Below are 19,268 nucleotides of genomic sequence, written 5' to 3'. Positions count from 1 at the left end.
CCGCTGTCGAAACAGCACCTGCTATCCCCTCACATGGGGGCGAAATGATGACTTAACCTCTCTGCCCGAACACACTGTCCGAGAGAGGTTAAGTCATCATTTCGCGTCCCATGTGAGGGGACAGCACTGTGTTGTTCGGGCAGCGAACAACAGAGGATAAAAATCCACCCCAAACCATGTTCTAACAAGCCCCAAGCCCTAAGGAGACTTTAGAGTTCCTTTCATTTGACTTAAAACACAACAATAAATACGCGTAGATAAAGTCTGAAAATATGAAGAGTATGAGGCTATGACCTAAATGGCTAATGTCTCTTTTCAGACGTGTTAAGCTTTTCTGCATGGCTCTAAAATATCATCCACACACGGTTTTTTGGCATCAATATCAATATTTTTTATTATTTTTTTTTTATGAAAACAAAGCAAGCAGTAATAAAACAGAATAAAGGTACACAGAAGTTGGTGGGGGGAGGGGGAGATCGCACATATTCCGTGCCAAGTTCCTAGCCATTGTTAGACAAAACCTATCACCAGACGTCGAAAACTTTACACCTTGAGTGCAGTCCGATATATACAAAAAGTCCTTAAATAAGTATCATGATCATAAGCATTTGGTTGAAGATGGAAGAGTATCCGTAATCAGCTTGTGATCAATCCGAATTTCTTTTATCTGTAACCCAATACTGGCAGCACGGTCACATCCTTTTCGGAGCGCAAAAAGAAGGGCCACTAATTCTGTGGAATTAGGAATAGTTCCTGTATCAAAAAACTTAAGTTTGCCATCAATCAAAAAGAAATAGAACCATCCAACTGTAGTTAGTCCAGTGCTAGAGTATCCTGCACAGATTAAAACAGAAAAGTTAAGCAAAGGTAAAGGAGAGGAGGAAAGTGATATTGATAATATATCATTATTATTATTATTATCTATTACAGCCAAGGATTTGAAGCTGTGGGGAGTTAAGTTCAAATCCACAATCCATTGGTGAACATTTCGCAACACCCAGGCTAGGTCAGGTTGTTCTGAACACACAACTACCCTATTTCTCACAGCCCAAATAAAATAACAGGTAATAGAAAAAACACTAAAAAACCAGTTGAGAAGTGGTTTATCTGACTTGAATTGTAGAAAGAAGAGGAGACAAGCAGATTTCATATCCTTCAAGTCAATGAAATCAGTTCTTAGGCCCAAAGGACCACCCGTCCAAATGTGTTTGACCCAATCACAAGAAAAGAACAGGTGTCTTGATGATTCAACACCAGTTCCACAAAGAGCCCATGTGGAGTCCATCCGGATCCATCTGGAGAGAAAAGCCTTAGTGGGAAGTCCTGCATTTAACAAACGCCATACAAAGAATTTAAATTTAGGATGAATATGAATTTTCCAGAAGAAATTCCACCAAGAAATATCAATATGAGAAACATTAGTACTATGCGATTGAAGGTGTTGGGCTACTATCTTGGTGGTTAAAATGCCATTCTTAGACTTTATACACCACCATCTATCATCAGAATCAGACACAGCCAATGATTGTATACGAACAGAAATAGATGGGGGTAAGCAAGCCTGGAGAAGGGTGGTGTCCCAGCAATTACCATGTAAAAAGGATTTAACAAGCTTAGTTTTATCAATCAAAGATATCGAACAGCTAGCCAAATTGGAGAGATTACCTGTTAAATCGGGAACACATTTATCATACTAGAAATGAGTAGAGGAACCACTACCAATTTTTTTGCATACCAGAGTTTCAAGGTTAGAAATAATATGTGAGATGCTAATCCAGACCCATGATCCTTTGCGTGTTCTAACAGAGAGATCGAACAGAGATTGCTTATGGAAATACTTAGCTTTAATTAATCTTGCCCACAACGATTGAGGCTCAGTAAGCAATCTCCACCCCAACTTGGTTAACAGAGCAGTATTATGATGAATTGCCTTATGAAACCCAAGGCCTCCATAACTTTTTGGAATGCACATTCTATCGCAAGAAATGAATGTGGTCTTTTTTCGGGAGGCATTACCATTACCCAACCAAAAATTAAGACACAAGGAGTCCATCTTGCCACAAGTTTACAGAGGAAAGCAAAACAGTTCATTAAAAACGGCTGGAGTGGAAGCAAGCACAGATTTAATAATGACACTGCGACCAGCATAAGTTAAAAGGTTAGCTTTCCAAGAAGCAAGCTTCTTATGCATTCGAGTCAGAACCCCCTCTAGCTCCCTTTGTTTGGACCTGCCATGAAACAAGTTAGTACCCTAGTACATGGAATCCACTGACATTTTCTTGATGCCTAACAGGGACAAAAGGGACATTCTGAGATTAAAAGGGACGTTACGGCTAAAATGGAGGCTACTTTTGCAAAAGTTAATTTCCTGGCCCGAAAGATCAGAAAATAAATCCAGAATAGCTTTAATAGTCAATAAGTCATCCGAAGTAGCACGGCAAAAAATGAATATATCATCCGCGAAAAGGAGGTGTGTAACTTCATGGGCGTTTCTGGAAATTTTGACCCCATGAAACATATCCAACTCACGATAAGTAGATAAGAGACGAGAGAGAACCTCCATGGCCACCAAAAAAAGATAGGAACTGAGAGGGCAACCCTGACGTAATCCCCTAGTAGCATGGAAGAACTCAAAAGGACTACCATCAAGCTTGATGGAAAAAGAGGTGGTAGAGATCAAGGCACGAATCAGTGAAAGCCATTTGTGCCCAAATCCCATAAATGAAAAGACCAAGAAAAGGAGCCCCCATTCAATCCTATCATAGGTTTTGGACATATCAATCTTGATTGCCACAAAGCCAGCCTTACCATGAGTATGATTCAGAAAGTGAAAAATCTCCTGAGCAATGATTATATTATCCTGGATTTGTCTGCCAGGAATAAAGGCGGCTTGAAACAGAGAGATGAAGGAGTGAAGGGTAGATTTGAGATGAGTGGCGATGAGTTTAGATAGAATCTTATGGGAGACACTACATAAACTAATGGGTCTGAAGTCCCCAACAGAAGAAGCATTATCGATTTTGGGAATAAGAGCAATCAGAGTGTGGTTAACTCCAGAAGGTAAATGGACCGAAGAAAAAAAGTCTAGAACAAAACGAAAAATATTCGGATGGATCAAATCCCAAAAATTTTGAAAAAAACTAGCATTAAAACCATCAATACTTGGGGCCTTTAATGGCCCAAAAGACATCAATATTGATATCGGTATTGATATCAGATTGGCCGTATGGGTATCGGTTGCAATCGATATCAATATGATACTGATAAGTATCGCTAGTATCGGCCAAACAAAGTATTCATTTTTTTTAAATTTTGGCTGCTCCAATCAATACTGGAATAATACTAGCTGATACATATCGATTTCAACCATGACCAATATCCGATTCGTAAACTAAATCCCTGCATCCACCGATTTCTATGAAGATTCATGGCTTACAAATGAAGTACGAATTGGTTGATTTGAATCGTCCAATTCTGAATCGGCTGATTCCAATCCAATTCGACCAGAATCAGCGATCGAATTCCAATTCTTCAAACCATGACATTCGAATCTCGATTGATTTAAGACCCACTTCATATCCGGTTCATTTCATATTTGAATCTGGGCTTGTAGTTCCTTCTCATGCCAAAGGCTAATGTAATCAATCTAACAATTGGCAAAATGAAGCACGGCTTGGATCATCTACATACCAAGTACCTTAGCCTTCCATGAAAAAAAAAATGTACCAATGCCTCCAAGAGAAGCGCCCACACACTACTCACAGTCACAGTGACACATTAGGAGGTCTTGCATCCTTCTGAAGGAGTTAATTAATTTACCTCAAAATAAAATCCCAAATTTCATTAACTTTGATGACAATTCATGGTTTCTGCAACAATAATGTCATATGTTTATTTAATGGTGAAAGGTCAATAATTGTTTTTTAAATTGTTATATGACCTATTACTTAGCTGCAATCTGTAAGTTGAATCAAGACCCTCAGCGCATGTATTCAATATACTGATTAAATATGATTCATGATTATTACCCACAGAGTACACATTTTCAAATAGAAATCTGAGAATCACCTCAAGTTATACATGTTCAACACAGAAAATATCACAATTCCTATTAATTTAAACGTGTCAACTGTAAGGTCCTACCCAATGCACGAGGCTGGGTCAGGAGAGAGACATAATGTACGCAGTCTTACCCCCACTTCGCAGAGAGGCTGTTTTTCGACTTGAACCCGCGACCAGTAAGTCACAATGGAGCAACCTTACCGTTGTACTGAGGTCTGCCCTCTTAAACGTGTCAACTGTATTTAAGGGGAAAATAATATGTACAGACTGAAGACCTAAAGGTGGAAAAAGTACATATTGCATAAGTCCGCCCATAGACATCTCCAGTAAATCAGTGCTGATAATCTCCAACATCAAAGCAAAAGCATCTTTGAGGACCCCACATAACAGCAACTTCGCTAGGGTGATTATCAACAGCTTACTGGTCTTTCGTAAGTTGGTGGTAGGGAAGGGCAGTTCTCATTCATTTTGGCATATGGCTCAATGGTATTGTACTGAGGCAATTCCATGCGATACTCTCCAAGAATCTGGCAGAACGGCAATTGGCCATCATCACCGTTACACCAGCTTGGTAGGCGTGTCCGATTATTCTCAAATATATTAAGCATGTAAGCATCACGAATCTGTATGCAGTAACGCAGCCATGTCAGATGAAACCACAACAAGCAAGAAGGCATGAAACTTGAGGCAAACCCTGACATGAAGGCATTTGGTACTTACGGTGAACTCCGTAACCTGAATAGAGCTGGAAAAAGGACCAAATATACCAGCCTCTTTGTACATTTCAAGGATAAATGCAACACAGGTTGTTGATTTCCCATCACTATATACCCAGTCATCTTGTTCTGGGATGACAAGTAATTCCTCGAAGGTCATTCCATGCCTTTCAGTCTCAGCAAGAATTCCATGTAAATCCAATCCCTGAAACAAACATGCATAGGAGTAGAATTCAAATGAAAATAATTCAAAGAGTTGTCAGGTGCACAAATTCAATTGAATAATTCATCATTTTGGCAGGAGAAGATTGGCCAATTCACTGGCCAACGAGCTTGCTATGGGTGGTCTTTGTATTTGGGGTCTTTCCCAATTATGTAGTGCCCCGTGGTAGTCTTAGCCTTTGGCTGCTTGGTGGTGGTTTTGTATATTATCTGAGTATCCTATTTTCCTGGTTTGGTAATAAATTATGGCTATTCATCACCCAAAAAAAAAACAAAAAAACAAAATTCCTAGAACTTGAATTTCACAAAGCAGAAGAATTGTGCAGCACAGTTACCTTCTTAATGATACCTGTTAAATTAGGCTTACCATTCCATCTGAATTGGCTTTTTCCCCCCTCCCTGATAGATTCAATTGGCATAATCTCCCTTTCAACAACTTCCTCCCCAATACAGCCACAGTAGACTTTTAACTTTTATACCAAAACACACACACATACATTTGACCACTTCTTTGACAGCTATAATAATTTGTCTTCCACAATCTTTCTGACCTTCATTCTTTTGTTTCCAAAAGTTTTCGATACATTCTGTTAGATGTGGGCTGTTGAATCTGATTAAATGGGATTTTCCTTCAGAATTTTTTTCCAGGTTTATTTACTGTAATTAACCATCAAATTCTCACTGTAGGACCTTGCTGAACTCCTCAGCATTGAATATTTACTGGAAGATTAATGGAGAGACAAATCCACATAAACCCGTACGGCTGTACTAGTAATTCTACGTGAAGGTACAAATACTGCTATAAAATTCACATGGGAGACGGAAATGCAGCCACTAGTCTCACATCTTGATGTGGAGATTACCAATGTAATGAAAAATTGGGCCAAAAGGGCATTACTTTTCTTTATGGCATAGTTCGCGGACTGAAATTTATCACAAAGTAGAAAGTGACATGGCAAATTGGCATGATACAAATACCAACCAAAAAAAAAAATGAAGGTATATACATATCATGCAACAAACACAGGCAGTCCTAGAATAAAAAATATAATGATCTACAAATAGAAGCAACATATACCTCAGTACCAAGACGCTTGTTAAGAGCTTCATTCCACATATTAGCAGCATAGGCTGGCTGCAATCTAGTCCACATGGACATCAGAGAAAGTACCTACAAAAGTAGAGAGTAAAAAAATGCCAGCTCAGAATATATTGGTCTCCCTCCATTAAGTAACAAAAGATTGATGAAGAAAAAGCTAAAACAAATTAAGCAACAATCTTAAGCAAAGAGCATCACCCAATCAATCATAAGGTGAAATTGTCTGCCTGAATTATATCTTATTTGGAAAACACCAAACACAATTATTTGAATTAGATATAAAAGTAATATCTAGTCAACATTTTTTTTTAAAAGTAATGTGTGTGTCTCTACATACAATCCATGTGTGTACATAAATGCATACATAGGAATAGCACCAAAGGAGACAAGATGAGGGGAAGTCGACGGTCATGCAATGTGCAATGAAGACCATGGAGGAGTAAATGTTGCAATTTGAAGACCTTAAAAGGAAGAGGAGAAGCCAAAATGACTATTGTTGAAGTGGAAAGGTAGGAAATGACCGGTCGACTCAACAGAACATATGGCCCTAAATCAGTAGAATGGTGGAACACTCTTACAGCCAACCTCATATACACACAACACTCAATACATGATGTCATTCACAATATCCTTTTGCAGATAAAAACTCCTATTTCACTCATCAAGTTCTACACAATCAGAAAAAACTTGCTTGAAAATTCCATTTCTGAGAAAAACAGCAGCAAAAAGCACATGCATTATGCCTCCACGAAAAGCCTAACATTCAGCTAGTAAATTGACACAAATATCTTAGAACATATATAATGTCTTATGATGACACATACCAAGTGAGCATCGAGAGGAGGTGGATAATTGTCCGCCATGGTGTCAATCCAACTGAAGATCATGTTGTGGTAACCATATGGCTTCCCTGTCATGCTCCGAGCATATGCCCATGCTGCAGTGGCATTAAACTTTGCACGAACGTCCGGATGCAAGGGAAGCAACGCTATTTGTGGATTGGAGCTATCCTTGAGTGCCAATTCCCACCATTCATCCCATGGAATTACCACTATAATTTCCTCTCCCTGTGCCACAACAACTTTACAATACAATAAACTTATAGCTTATGACACATGGATAAGCGTGTGATTCACTGACAAATTACTAATGCTCATAAAATTTTAAACATACAAGACCCATTAACAATCAAACAGTGTTGGTCAAAGGAACAAAACTAATTCTCATAAAGCTAATAAAGTAGCACTAGCTGCATCACAAGAATTTACTTTGCAGGCAGATTAAGCTGTACTCCTACGTAGTCATGCTATTCTTGGCAAGCAATTCCTACTAGTAACTTACCCTGGTTTTCATAGCATGCAATTCCTACAAATAAACTATCCTACATTTCCTGGCAAGCAATTTGTATATTATAATTCACGTACCTTTTCATTCTCATGTCCAGACTCGCCAACCCATAAATTTCCCAATTCATCCTTCAGGCAAACTGCTGTATGTCCAGCAAATGCACCTGTTACCCATTTCTCTAATGTCTCAAATCCACCCCATCGCCCACGGATTTTTGACACAGCTAAGAAATCACCAGAATGAACATCCTCTGGATTGATTGTTACTTTCCAGGGCTGATTGCGTCTTTCAAATGATGCTCCCATGTGTTTCTCCAAAAAGGCCATGTTAGCACTCTGACCCCAAGCAGTATTTGAAAATAGAGGCAAGACATCAAGCAGAGAAAGAAAGGTTCCCAACATTCCTGATGGCATGAGAAATATAGATATCCCATGCTGCCTTACCTGATCAATGGTCACTGAGAATGTCATATTTATGCAATCAAAATATCAAATATAATGTGGAATTCGTCAAATCAAGAACACCACCATACATATTCCAATTCTGCAGGCTCTTCCCATGACGAGATCTCCAAAGTGTGCTCCCGAGCAGAGAAATAATAATCCCATGTTACTCTATAGGGTGTTGCAAATACATAAAGGTCCATGCAAGTCCAGCTGTGAGCTTCACTGGTCTGTGAAAGAGGGGAAATCAACAAAGCAATAAGCATATGCACAAGCTAGGAAATATGTATAAGTTCTTGACAACTAAATTGTTTGTTTACAGTCCACCCCCCCCCCCCCCAAAAAAAAAAAAAGAATGTTACTCTCTCAACTCTTTGTAAGGATGATCATGGACCAATTATACAGAGGCAAGTCCAGCTGTGAGCTTCACTGGTCTGTGAAAGAGGGGAAATCAACAAAGCAATAAGCATATGCACAAGCTAGGAAATATGTATAAGTTCTTGACAACTAAATTGTTTGTTTACAGTCCACCCCCACCCCCCCCCCCCCCCACAAAAAAAAAAAGAATGTTACTCTCTCAACTCTTTGTAAGGATGATCATGGACCAATTATACAGAGGCAATGTATCAGTATTAAGATATTGCACATCTACAACATCCAGCAGGGAATTTTTGTTTTAAAAAAAAAAAAGATGAGGTACCCCACTATAGCTGAGGGAAACTAATGGGTCAGTCAAAGAAAAACTATTAATTGTGATGATTGAATCTTGTCGAGTATATGATGGAAATATGAATAAATAGCTCACAAGCATAAAACCAGGCTATGGGATTCTTCTATGAGAAGGACAATTAATAGACATCGTAAAGAGGGGGATAAAAATATCCAAACCTGCAGGTCGACAATCTAAGAATAAATTTGATCCCAAAAGTTATATGACAGATCTTCAGACTTCAAATAAACTATAAACTTAAGTGGTGAGAAGAGAAAAAGAATTTAATTCATTGAACTAATTGACAACGACTCTAAAGTCTAAAGCACAGACGAAACAATAAGTTGAAAAAATGATAACTTCAAATATCAAGTATAATAGAATAAAAGAGCAGAGAAAAGACCTTTAGATAGAGAATCCCTCCACCCAGTCCCTGTTCACCGTTTTCACCATTAGTTAAATCGAACCGAGCATCATTACCATGAAAGCAAGAACCCGTCCACTCAATGGATCCGTTGTTGGGAGAAACCGACCCAACAAAAAAGGGTAATAGATCAACAGCACTGTGAAGATTATTAAGCACAGGCCATGAAATCTGGTGAGGCAGAACCGGAAGAACGTCCTTAACCCTAAAAGGAACTTTGAACGCATGACCAAAATTCAAACCGAACCCTAACACTACAAAGCATAAGAACACCGTGCACATATGCCGACAGCATAACGTTGCCGACGACGACGACGACAACATGGCTTCGATTGGACAGAATTTAGTGGAAGGAGTTCCAGATGAACCCCAGTTCTTATGGTTTTAGTAACAAGGTCAAAGATGGCGAGCACTAGGAGAGGAATATGTCATGAATCCATTTCTATATCCTGCTAATGTTTGGTCCTTACCCACTATTCGGGAAAATGGAAAGAAAATATTAGAGGCAGACCAGAAGGTGACTAATGCAGACAGGGTAGGGTCGTTATTCATAAAAAATAAAAAAAAAGAGAGAGCCCACGTGGAATCTCCTCCTCTACATTCTACTCTACAAGGATCAGGGCAGCTCGTCTCGGTCGTCAACAGCTTCGGTATCTGCTCATGGGTATGAAAAGCTTTAATAATTTATAAAAATAAAACAAGGGCAATAAATAACACAGTTGCAACTTACAATTGCTGAAGTCACATGATAAGAACAAGGATGTATCTATATAGATGTTGGAATTTTACCCCAAAATTAACGGTGGACTTAAATGGCTTTAAGGGGTAAAGTAGGGGTGGTACGTGAAATTTGCAGAGGTGCATGCGGACTTGTCAGAACCTTATGGCTATGAAGAATATTTGGTGCATTTTAGGGAGTTACGTGTATTTTACCGTATAAATTTGAAAGCAAGCAATAATCGGTAAGTTTTTTAAAACACTTAGTAGATTCCACTTGATGCTTGGTTGTAAGCAAAATAAGAGGAAGGGAGTTGAATTAAATCCATACATAAGTGGAAATTTTGTAATTGTTACTTGGGAAAAGGAATGCCACATGTTCGTGCAGCACAGCGTGTATCTGAGCCCAGACACAGTCGCACGTAAAATGCCTATCGCACCCTTAATCCTCTTCGCCTTTCCAAGGAGTGCACCGATCATTTTACACACGATTGTGTCAAGGTGCAGGTACACGTTGGGCTACGCGACTGAGTGGCATTCTTTCTCCCTTTTTACTTCACATGATGGTATAATTAACTTCAAAACATACTAAATTTAGTTTTTTAATTTCGCTTTATGGATTTGTAAAATTATTTTACAATAAAAGTTTTTAGAGTAAATTACTTTGACCTCCCCTAATCTTTCTGATAAATAGGCGAACCCCCCCCCCTACATTTTTGACAATTACTCAAATTTTCCCTACTTTTCAAACTTCATTGCACTTAACCCCACTCCGTTAACGATATTAGTAAAAAACCTGTTGTGACCAAAATATCCTTACTTATAAACAACCAAAAGAGAGGGGAGAGGGTTGAAGTCCATTTTTGTACGATAATGGACTCCACTAAACAACAAAGACCCACAAATTCCCCCTTTTTCATCTCAGTCGTTTACGAAGTGAGCAATTGCAACCCGTCTCTTTCTACTGCCTTTGCACCATCTTCTCACTAGTCGACGTCCATTTCCAGAGAAAATCCCAAAATCAGAAAGGCATGGGGAAATGGATGATGTCGTGAGACCTCTGAATATGCTGACGGATTGTTAACCAAATGAAAGTACATTGAAAAGAGATTTGGAAACTTTTGTTCACCCAGAATAGTCTATTAATGTGGAAATATTGAAACAACACCCTCCTCCTAGATCTTAATCAAAGAATCCACGATGACAATACATTCTATTTTTGGGTTTTTGACAAATGTCCCCCTGAAAATACTCATTTGTCTAAATGCCTCCATATAACTTTTTTAATTGCAAACTCTCCTCTACTTTTAAAACATTGTAGCACTTTGGTCCCTATTGTTAATTTGAAACGTTAGATGTTAGTTTTAAAGAATCTAATGACCAAAATGCCCTCAATCTTCCCCAGATCGATTAGGGTTGAAATTGAAAATAAATTCCTCAAATTGGTTAGGTTTTGAACCCATCTTTTCTTCTTCATGTTCTTCTTATGATCAAACTCTCGCTTGAGTACTTCAATCTATTTCAGAGTGGTTTACAATTAGAAAAATTGTAGGGGGCATTTGTCAAAAACCTTTTTTTTTTTTTTTTTTTTCTATATGTGGTTCCAATGAAGAAATTCTTGGGAATCAAGAAAGAGAATAATTGGATAAGAATTGTCATATGAAGTTGCAGTAAAGGCACAAGGAACTGTTCGACCAGAATTTTAGTTGCTTTGCAAGTTAACCAAGACGAGTTATAAATTCCATATTGACAGGATAAAGTAGCCCTCTACCAGAAAAAAAAAAAAGAAAATAATTTAAAAGAAGGAGAAGAGGAAGGAAATTGGAGAAGGAAAAAAAAAAGAAAACTATTTTGGATTTAAATAACCATAATAGGCCGGCAAGGATTAACCCATTCCTTTCTTTGCGCAGGATGGGAGGTGGGTAGATTGATCAGATTTGTAGGTTAGAGTTGAGTTGAGAGGTTTTGGGAGGTAGAAGATGACGACGAGCAAAAGGGTAACTTCCTAAATATAGGTATTTTCTTAGGGTTATTAAAAAATAAATTTTCCAATTTCTCCGTTAACCAACCTTAAAATACTAATGGATTAGGGTTAAGTGCAATGAAGTTTGACAAGTAGGGGAGGTTTACGTATTTGTCAGAAAGGTTAGGGGAGGTTAGAGTAATTTACTCAAGTTTTTATGCATAGCTTGTGTCAGATTGATTAGAGCTATGGAGATCAGCCCCGGAACACAAGAGGCTTTAAGATTAGTAGAACAAAGACGAAGTATTTGATGTGTAATTTTAGTTACATTATGATGGATATTGATATAGTGCGAATTGAGGAAAGGGAAATAATACAAAGTGACTATTTTAGATATTTGGGATCAATCATAAATAAGGAAGGTGACATTGAAGATGATGTCTCACCGATAATTAAAGTTGAATGGTTGAAGTGGAGAGGTGCGTTCGGATTGCTATGTGATCAACGTATTCATTTAAAACTTAAAGGAAAATCCTATTAGACCATTGTTCGCCTGTGTATGATGAATGGGGCAGAATGTTGGCTAGTTAAGAAGTGTTATACTGAGAAACTTTGTGTGGCGGAGATGAGAATGTTAAGATGGATATGTGGAAAAACAAGGAAGGATAAAAGTAAAGAATGATTGTATCAGAGCTGACTTGGGAGTTGCTCTGATCAATGACAAGCTCTGAGAGAGTCGTATGAGGTGGTTTGATCATGTTCAACGGAGGCCTAGGGTCGCCCCAGTAAAGAGAACTGATATGATTCTGATTGATGGAGCTAAAAGAGCGAAGGACAATCCTAAAATGACCATAGGAGAAGTCGTGAGAAATGACATGTATAGTTTAAGTCTCGTACCATGTATGACATCGGATAGAGCCTATTGGAGGGTTCATGTAGCAAATCCTATTAAGGTGAGATACTCTCTTGATTTGCTGGATTGTGTCTCTTTCCTCTGTCACTTTTATTGTATTTTCCTTTGTTCATTTGTCTTTTTTCATTTTTCACTTTTCACTTCACATACATTTTTCCATTCTTCTCTTTCATCTCACAGTTTTTATTTACTTTGTTTGATTAGTTTCATGTAGCCAATCCCATTAAGTTGGGATAAGATTGAGTTTATTGTTGTTATGTCATTTATGCAAAAATGTTCATCTGAAATGATCATAACACCCCCGCCCTCTTTATTTGACTAATTGATGCACGAATCTGAAATGATCATAACACCCCCGCCCTCTTTATTTGACTAATTGATGCACGAATCCGAAATCCCTTCCCCCTTTTTTTCTCACTTGCAACCAAACAGAGGCGTAGCCATTTTACCAGGTAGTAAAACGACTTAGTGTACGTACCCGACCGGGTGAACCTCCTATTACCGCCTTACTCAACTGCGTTTAGGTTATAAAAAGCGGAATCGGGGACGGAATCAGTCATTGGTGAATCGGCCTGAATTGCTGCTCAAGAACCCTAGAATCGATTGTCGGATTCAAATAGATTTATAGGGTTTACAGGTGTGAATCGGTCGATGAAAATCGGGATCGGCCACGGCCGATTCAACGATCCGAATCTCTATTCTTAAAACCCTCATTAGTCATAATGGCGGAACCGCGGAGTCGGTTGAACGAAAATACAGAATCGACCCCTCTTGGGCCTTTGCCGCTGCCTGATGCATCAGTGGTGCTCTGAATCATAACACCACTCTTTGGTTATCGAAGCAGAAGACTGCCAGTAACTTCCTCCTCCTCCGTGAAACCTGCTCTCATTCTTGTATCTCTTCCGTTAAACCCTAACCCCTTTCTCTTTAAACTTGTTGTTTGCTCAGACCGCGCCACTTTCCGTAGTTCTAACCATTGTTTATTATGATTCTAGGAGGTTTTGTTGCCCAGAAGTGTGTTCGTTGAGAAGTTGTTGTCTGACCTTCATTCATTGCCAGAAATTCAGAATACAAAGAACAATTATTCTCATCGAAGACTGAAATTTTATTCGAATACATTACTTGTTTGAATTTAATTTGTTTGTCAGTTTACCTCTTTCGTATAGAATATGGTGCGTTCTAAACCACCTTCTTCGAAGAAGCAGCGGGGTGTGGATTTCAATGTAATTCATTACTCTCTGTTATCTATTCACTTTGGCGTGTTCTAAATATTGTTTTTGATTTTAACTAGCTTCATCATGTTGCAACTCGCAGAAAATAAAGCGGAAGATCGGTCGAAAACTCCCGCCACCTAAGAATGCTACCAACACTGAAATCAAGTCCAAAGGTTCAAATTGCTCTATCTTTGATTGCCTTCCGCCACCATGCCCTCAATTTTTATCAGTCTCATTAGTGATTGCTAATCTGTGTGTCTTTTTAAATTTTTTTTTTTTTGAATTTTGTTGGCTTAATATTCGAGGTGAGCAGCAATTATTCTCCCCGAACAGAGTGTGGCATCGGATAAAGCGGGTTTAGCTGTGAACAAAAAGGGTCTGACACTAAAAGAGTTACTTCATCAGACATCTCATCATAATGCCAAAGTTCGCAGGGGTATCTTTTCATAAACTAGTAATGATCAAAACAGTTGCTTATTTTAAGGTTTTGGAAGGTACTGATATTCTCTAATTCTTGAAGCAACCATATCAATATGCTTATGAAGGCAATGTGGTTGCAATGTCCGTTATCGGGTCAAATTGGATAGCACATAGTCCGATTGTTAACAGAGTTAATGGATAGTGACAATATTTCATGAATTTCAACCTGTTAATATTGCATGCTAGAAGACCAATGCATTATAAGTTTGATTTATTCCTTCCTCGTAGAAAAAAGGTGTTCCATTTGCCTACATCCCCATTATGCTTTGGTCTAGAAGGGGCAAAATGTGATTGAAAAAAAAGTGTCCCATTTGCCTACATTCTAGCTGTACTCTAAACTCTCAATAGATCTTTATAAAGTTAGTGGGTAATATGCCACCTTGTTGATGGGATCTATTCTCTATTGGATGGTAGTAATGGTACTATGTAACACTTTCAATTGCGGAGGGAAGAAACTTTGTGTTCTGTTTACAGCTGCTTTTGTTTGGAGCATGTGACTTGGAAGAAATAATTGCAAGAGTAGTGATTTGACGTGGAAACATTGTGATTAAGTTGATTTAGTGAGAAATTGATACAGGCAGTGTAATTGTTTTAAAAAATATAAGTATTCAACAGTCATATAATTTATTTCTTGTAGTATGTTGTTAATTATTAGCCGTATGGTGGATATAGATGAGAAAGTGATGGAAAATTGGATTCTTTTCGGGCACTGCTTTTTGTGCACTGTTCACACATTAATATTATGGGAGTGGAGCCCAAACAGAACATTAGACAAGGTTGTTTAGTCAATGTGTACAGATCTCATAGATTACAACCATCAACCTCGTCTATTTTGGCCTTCACTGTGAAGTAGATAGGCCCTCTCCAAGAGTCGATGCACAAAGGGTGGACTGCGCATGGGAACATTTCCCTTTTTTTTTATTATCCCTATTTGTGTTATATTCTGGTAGGATTTTGATAAATAGAAATTTTGAGTTGCATGATACAATACGCATTCTGATTTAATTAAAACCTCTATACCATTTAAGATATGGATTCGATTTTGAGAACATTGTTCTAAGAACATTACACTGTCAGCTCAACACAATCTCAACCTTATGCCTGCTACTTGGGTTCAGCTATATGTATACTCATCCATAATTCCACCTAATGAAGGGTAACATCTCCTGTTTAATCAAAAGTGTTCATGCCTTTCCTCATTGTTTTAATTCAACCCATCTCTTGTCTCCCCTGTCGTTTTAACTCCTTCAATTCACTTCTTTGAGGTGGTGCATTTCCTGATCTTCAGTGCACATGGCCAAACCGTCTCAATCAACTTCTCTCATCTTGTCATCTATTATCATTACTCTTGAATTAGACTATCTCTGAGTAACATGCCAGAAGACTAAAGAGAAGAAAATATAGAGAAAGCAGAATAAGATGAGGAGAGAACGATAACTAGATAAGCTACAATTTACCCAGGGTTTAGTGCAGCTAACTAGAAGGGAGTGATCAATCGAATCGGGTTCAGCAGTTGGCCTTCAATCACTTTCCAATGGGTGGGGCTCTTGACAGAGCCTTTGCAGATAGATATAGAACTCAGAGGCTCTAACCAGAAGAGCAATAAAGTAGAGCAACAACTCCTTCAATTCAATAAGTAAATAACAATTTGAATACTTAGCCTGGCCAGTTCACTTGCCTTATATAGGGTAATTGCTTTGAGGAAATAAAATCCAACAAAATAGAAAAATTTTAGACAACTTTTTATAAAAAGCTAAACTTTAAGATTCATTTCTTATTTTTTAAACCACTTCCTAATTTTGTGACCATGACATAAACTTGCAAATTAGACTCCAGTTATGAATTTAGCAACTCCATGGAGTGCTCTCCAAGTAAAGAAATTGAAACTACGTTAGATGTATTGATTCTAAAAACAGGATTCTGTTCTCAGTAATAGAGTAACATGGCCATAACTTTTCCAAAACAGCTCCGATTTTCAATATCTTGGTCTCTTAGGAAAGCTAACTGACTATGCTTTTCAAATTGTGCCTAAATCATGCCTCTTGGACAGATTCGGGCTTCCAAAAGCTGGTCCAGAGAGAGGTGGTAGGCCCAAATAATGGTTCATCATCCTTTCAATGTTTAGATGCCCCTGCATCATCCACTCATTTTATTACCCTATGCTATTTACTGCTGGGTCCTTTGGAATGAGAGTGACTGTAGGGTTTTCTTGGATAAAAGATCTATGTCCAGTCTGTGCCTTGCTGTGTTCTGGCTGTGAAGCAGCTTCAAGAGAATTTGAAGTCACAGTCCTTAAGAGAGCATGTAAATAATTGGTAAAATGAGCTAGAATTGACCAAATACGTTTGTCCTGTACTTTTTGTTTTGTCTATTTCTGCTATTGAGCTGTATATGACCTTATAAAGCAATGAAATATGCTTTCTTTATTGCAAATTGAAAAAAAGGAAAAAGAACCATTGGTTGGAATGGATTATATAAACCCTACAATGCTTCAGAAGCACCTCTCCACTTCATTATGCAGCTCTTCTGTTTTAGTCCGGGTTACTTTAGAACTGTTTGATTCTAAAAAATTCTCCCATAATTTTGTCTAGGCAGTTAACCCCTCTCTAGTCTTGTCGATAAAATCTATATCATCCGAAAGCATCATACAACGTATGTGGTCAGTTAATAACTTTTGGGGCAGCTCTAGCGTAATACCTTGTAAAACATATGAAAGAAAAGAAAATTTTAAATATTATGTGATGGGACTCACCACTTACTTTTCATGGTTAAATTGATTATTTTGTGGGCTGGATAGGTGTCAGCTGATCTTGAGATGGATCTCCCAATCCAGATCAGGACATCTAAGGTGGATCAACCAAGACATTTAGCATTAGATATACACTTTCGCATAGGATGGTTCAAGGATAAACTGATCATAAGCTCAGAGGATCCACTCCCATATTTATTTATTTATATTTTGATAGGTATCCATCCCCTTGTTTTGGATATTTTCCTTTTTTTGTTACCATCATGGCATGATAATAGCTCTATGATCAGACCCTCTATGGTTTTGTACTCGAGCATGCTATAGGTTGGGAAAGTCAGGACTGGATTTGCAGGTCCTTTGTGTGCTATTTGGGCTCTTCTTTGCCACGTGGGTATCCAGTATTAGGCCCAGAGGTCTGTTAATGTTGGAGAATCTCTGGCAACTACATTGTGAGAGTTGCCTTAAACAGTTAAACCACCAGGTTTGCAAGTCACCCCTTGAGCAATATTAAGGGCTTCAAGGAGGAAGAAAGCCCTTATGAGAATTGCTGTCACCAAGGAATCACAAAAACAAGAAACAACCTTCCCCTGCTTAGTCCCTAGAACACACTAATGCACCAAGTACCCAGGTTGCCAAAATTGTCCATGAAAGTTGAATTCTCATTTGAAGCATTATTTAGTATTCTCAGAAACATTGCCATATTTAAAACAAACTGATCTTATCCAAATGTATGAAATCTTGAAAAAATAAGTTCTTTAAAGTTCATGTTGTCTCGATTTTACTTGTAGTAATTGATTTGGATCTCTTTGTTAATTGGCAAGGATATATTGTGATACAAAAATTTTATTTCTTTGATGAAGATGCATTGATTGGTATTAAGGATTTAGTACATAAATATCCGGCAGAGCTGAAGTTGCACAAGCTTGCTATAATAGAGAAGCTGCGGGAACGCATAAGTGATGAGGATAAAGCGGTCCGTGAAATGCTGTATCAACTTCTGAAAGAAGTGATTTTCCCTGGTTCGAAAGAGGTAATTCCTCACTTTTTCCTCCATTGCTGGACCTGGACTTGCCTTTCAAGCTCAATGTTGTGGGGCATCTTGGTTAAAATTTGTAGCATAATATGATTAACATGTTTATATGAGTGTCTTAATTGTTTTTCTAATTGGTAATTTTGGAATGTGCCATCCATCTTATTTCATTGGGTGAAGTTAATGGACAGGATAAATGACAAATACTCTTTGTGGCATACTTAAGTCATGAAGTTAAGATAAAATTCTTGGAGAATCTGAGATATTCTGTTAATTAGTTAATGTTGCACCTGCAAATGGGGATATCTAAGTTCTTATTCATACATACCTCGTGAGTATTGCTTAAAGATGGCAGAAATTTACTTTTCCATGTGATTCTCATGTACAAGAACTTGCCTCCATTCTATCAGTCTGATCAGTCTCTCAGAGAGGCATGAGTCCATAGGTTGAATGTTAACTTGTTGGATGCCCTTTTAACATCCAATCTGTTTGACTTTTCTGTAAATTTTTTTTTGTTTTTTGTTTTTTTAGTTTTATTGTTGATCATACCATTTTCAACCAGTAGAAGAGTTTGCCATAGATAAGATGGCCATATTGACCACTGTATGGTCATCAGCCAGATCATCTGGGTAAATTTGGTGGATGGGTGTTCTGCCTCCTACCTGTTCTTGATGAGATACATATTTACAAAGTTTGTGATTCTATATTTTACTGGGATCCTGAACAGAAAATATGTACTGTTGTTTACGTTAGTGCAAAAATCCCTGGATCCTGTTTTGTGTCTGTTAGGCTAGGCTCAATCTGCTTATGATAATGGGCATCTAATAATAATGCTAATGCGGGACCTAAGGGTCCCACTTCTGCATCAAGTGTTGTTACGATGCCATTTGCATCATTAACTATAATTATATTTGTAAAAAATATTCACTTTTTCTTAACATGTACTCTTTGGTACTAGTTGGGCAGTGTTGATTAGTCAGTTGACTAGCTGTCAGTCAGTAGCAAGTCATTCATCAACTTACTAGGTCAACCATTCTGCGTATGCCTTAACCTGAGTTGGTAATTCAGTATTATGCTCCTTGTTTTTATGTTGCCTGTCTTTGTTATGACACGTGTGTTTTGCATTGCTGTTGCTCTTTGTTGTATACTTGTATAGACCTTCATGAATAGAGAACAGTAG

General features: G+C 38.1%; 2 protein-coding genes across 2 annotated transcripts in view; one reads left to right on the top strand and one right to left on the bottom strand.

Annotated features, from left to right (window-relative positions):
- Positions 1 to 4,431: 4,431 nt before the first annotated feature.
- On the bottom strand, positions 4,432 to 9,498 carry LOC122671655. The gene is made up of 7 exons (XM_043869008.1): positions 9,002 to 9,498; positions 7,979 to 8,119; positions 7,524 to 7,889; positions 6,924 to 7,166; positions 6,079 to 6,171; positions 4,783 to 4,983; positions 4,432 to 4,685 (listed from the first exon to the last, which is right to left on the bottom strand). Exons 1-7 carry the CDS (start codon positions 9,344 to 9,346, stop codon positions 4,473 to 4,475), a joined length of 1,602 nt encoding a protein of 533 aa, XP_043724943.1. The 5' UTR covers positions 9,347 to 9,498; the 3' UTR covers positions 4,432 to 4,472.
- Positions 9,499 to 13,628: 4,130 nt separating this feature from the next.
- The window catches only part of LOC122672640 (testis-expressed protein 10 homolog), a 38,592-nt gene continuing 32,952 nt past the window's right edge, over positions 13,629 to 19,268 (top strand). Inside the window, exons 1-4 of the mRNA XM_043870102.1 lie at positions 13,629 to 13,838; positions 13,930 to 14,002; positions 14,143 to 14,265; positions 17,919 to 18,088. Coding sequence (XP_043726037.1) covers positions 13,785 to 13,838; positions 13,930 to 14,002; positions 14,143 to 14,265; positions 17,919 to 18,088 — 420 coding nt within the window. The 5' untranslated portion in view covers positions 13,629 to 13,784. The remainder of the gene's footprint in view (positions 13,839 to 13,929; positions 14,003 to 14,142; positions 14,266 to 17,918; positions 18,089 to 19,268) is intronic.

The sequence above is a fragment of the Telopea speciosissima genome, chromosome 8 (assembly GCF_018873765.1).
Source record: "Telopea speciosissima isolate NSW1024214 ecotype Mountain lineage chromosome 8, Tspe_v1, whole genome shotgun sequence".
Lineage (NCBI taxonomy): Eukaryota > Viridiplantae > Streptophyta > Magnoliopsida > Proteales > Proteaceae > Telopea > Telopea speciosissima.
This window is presented reverse-complemented; position numbering and strand designations above follow the sequence as displayed.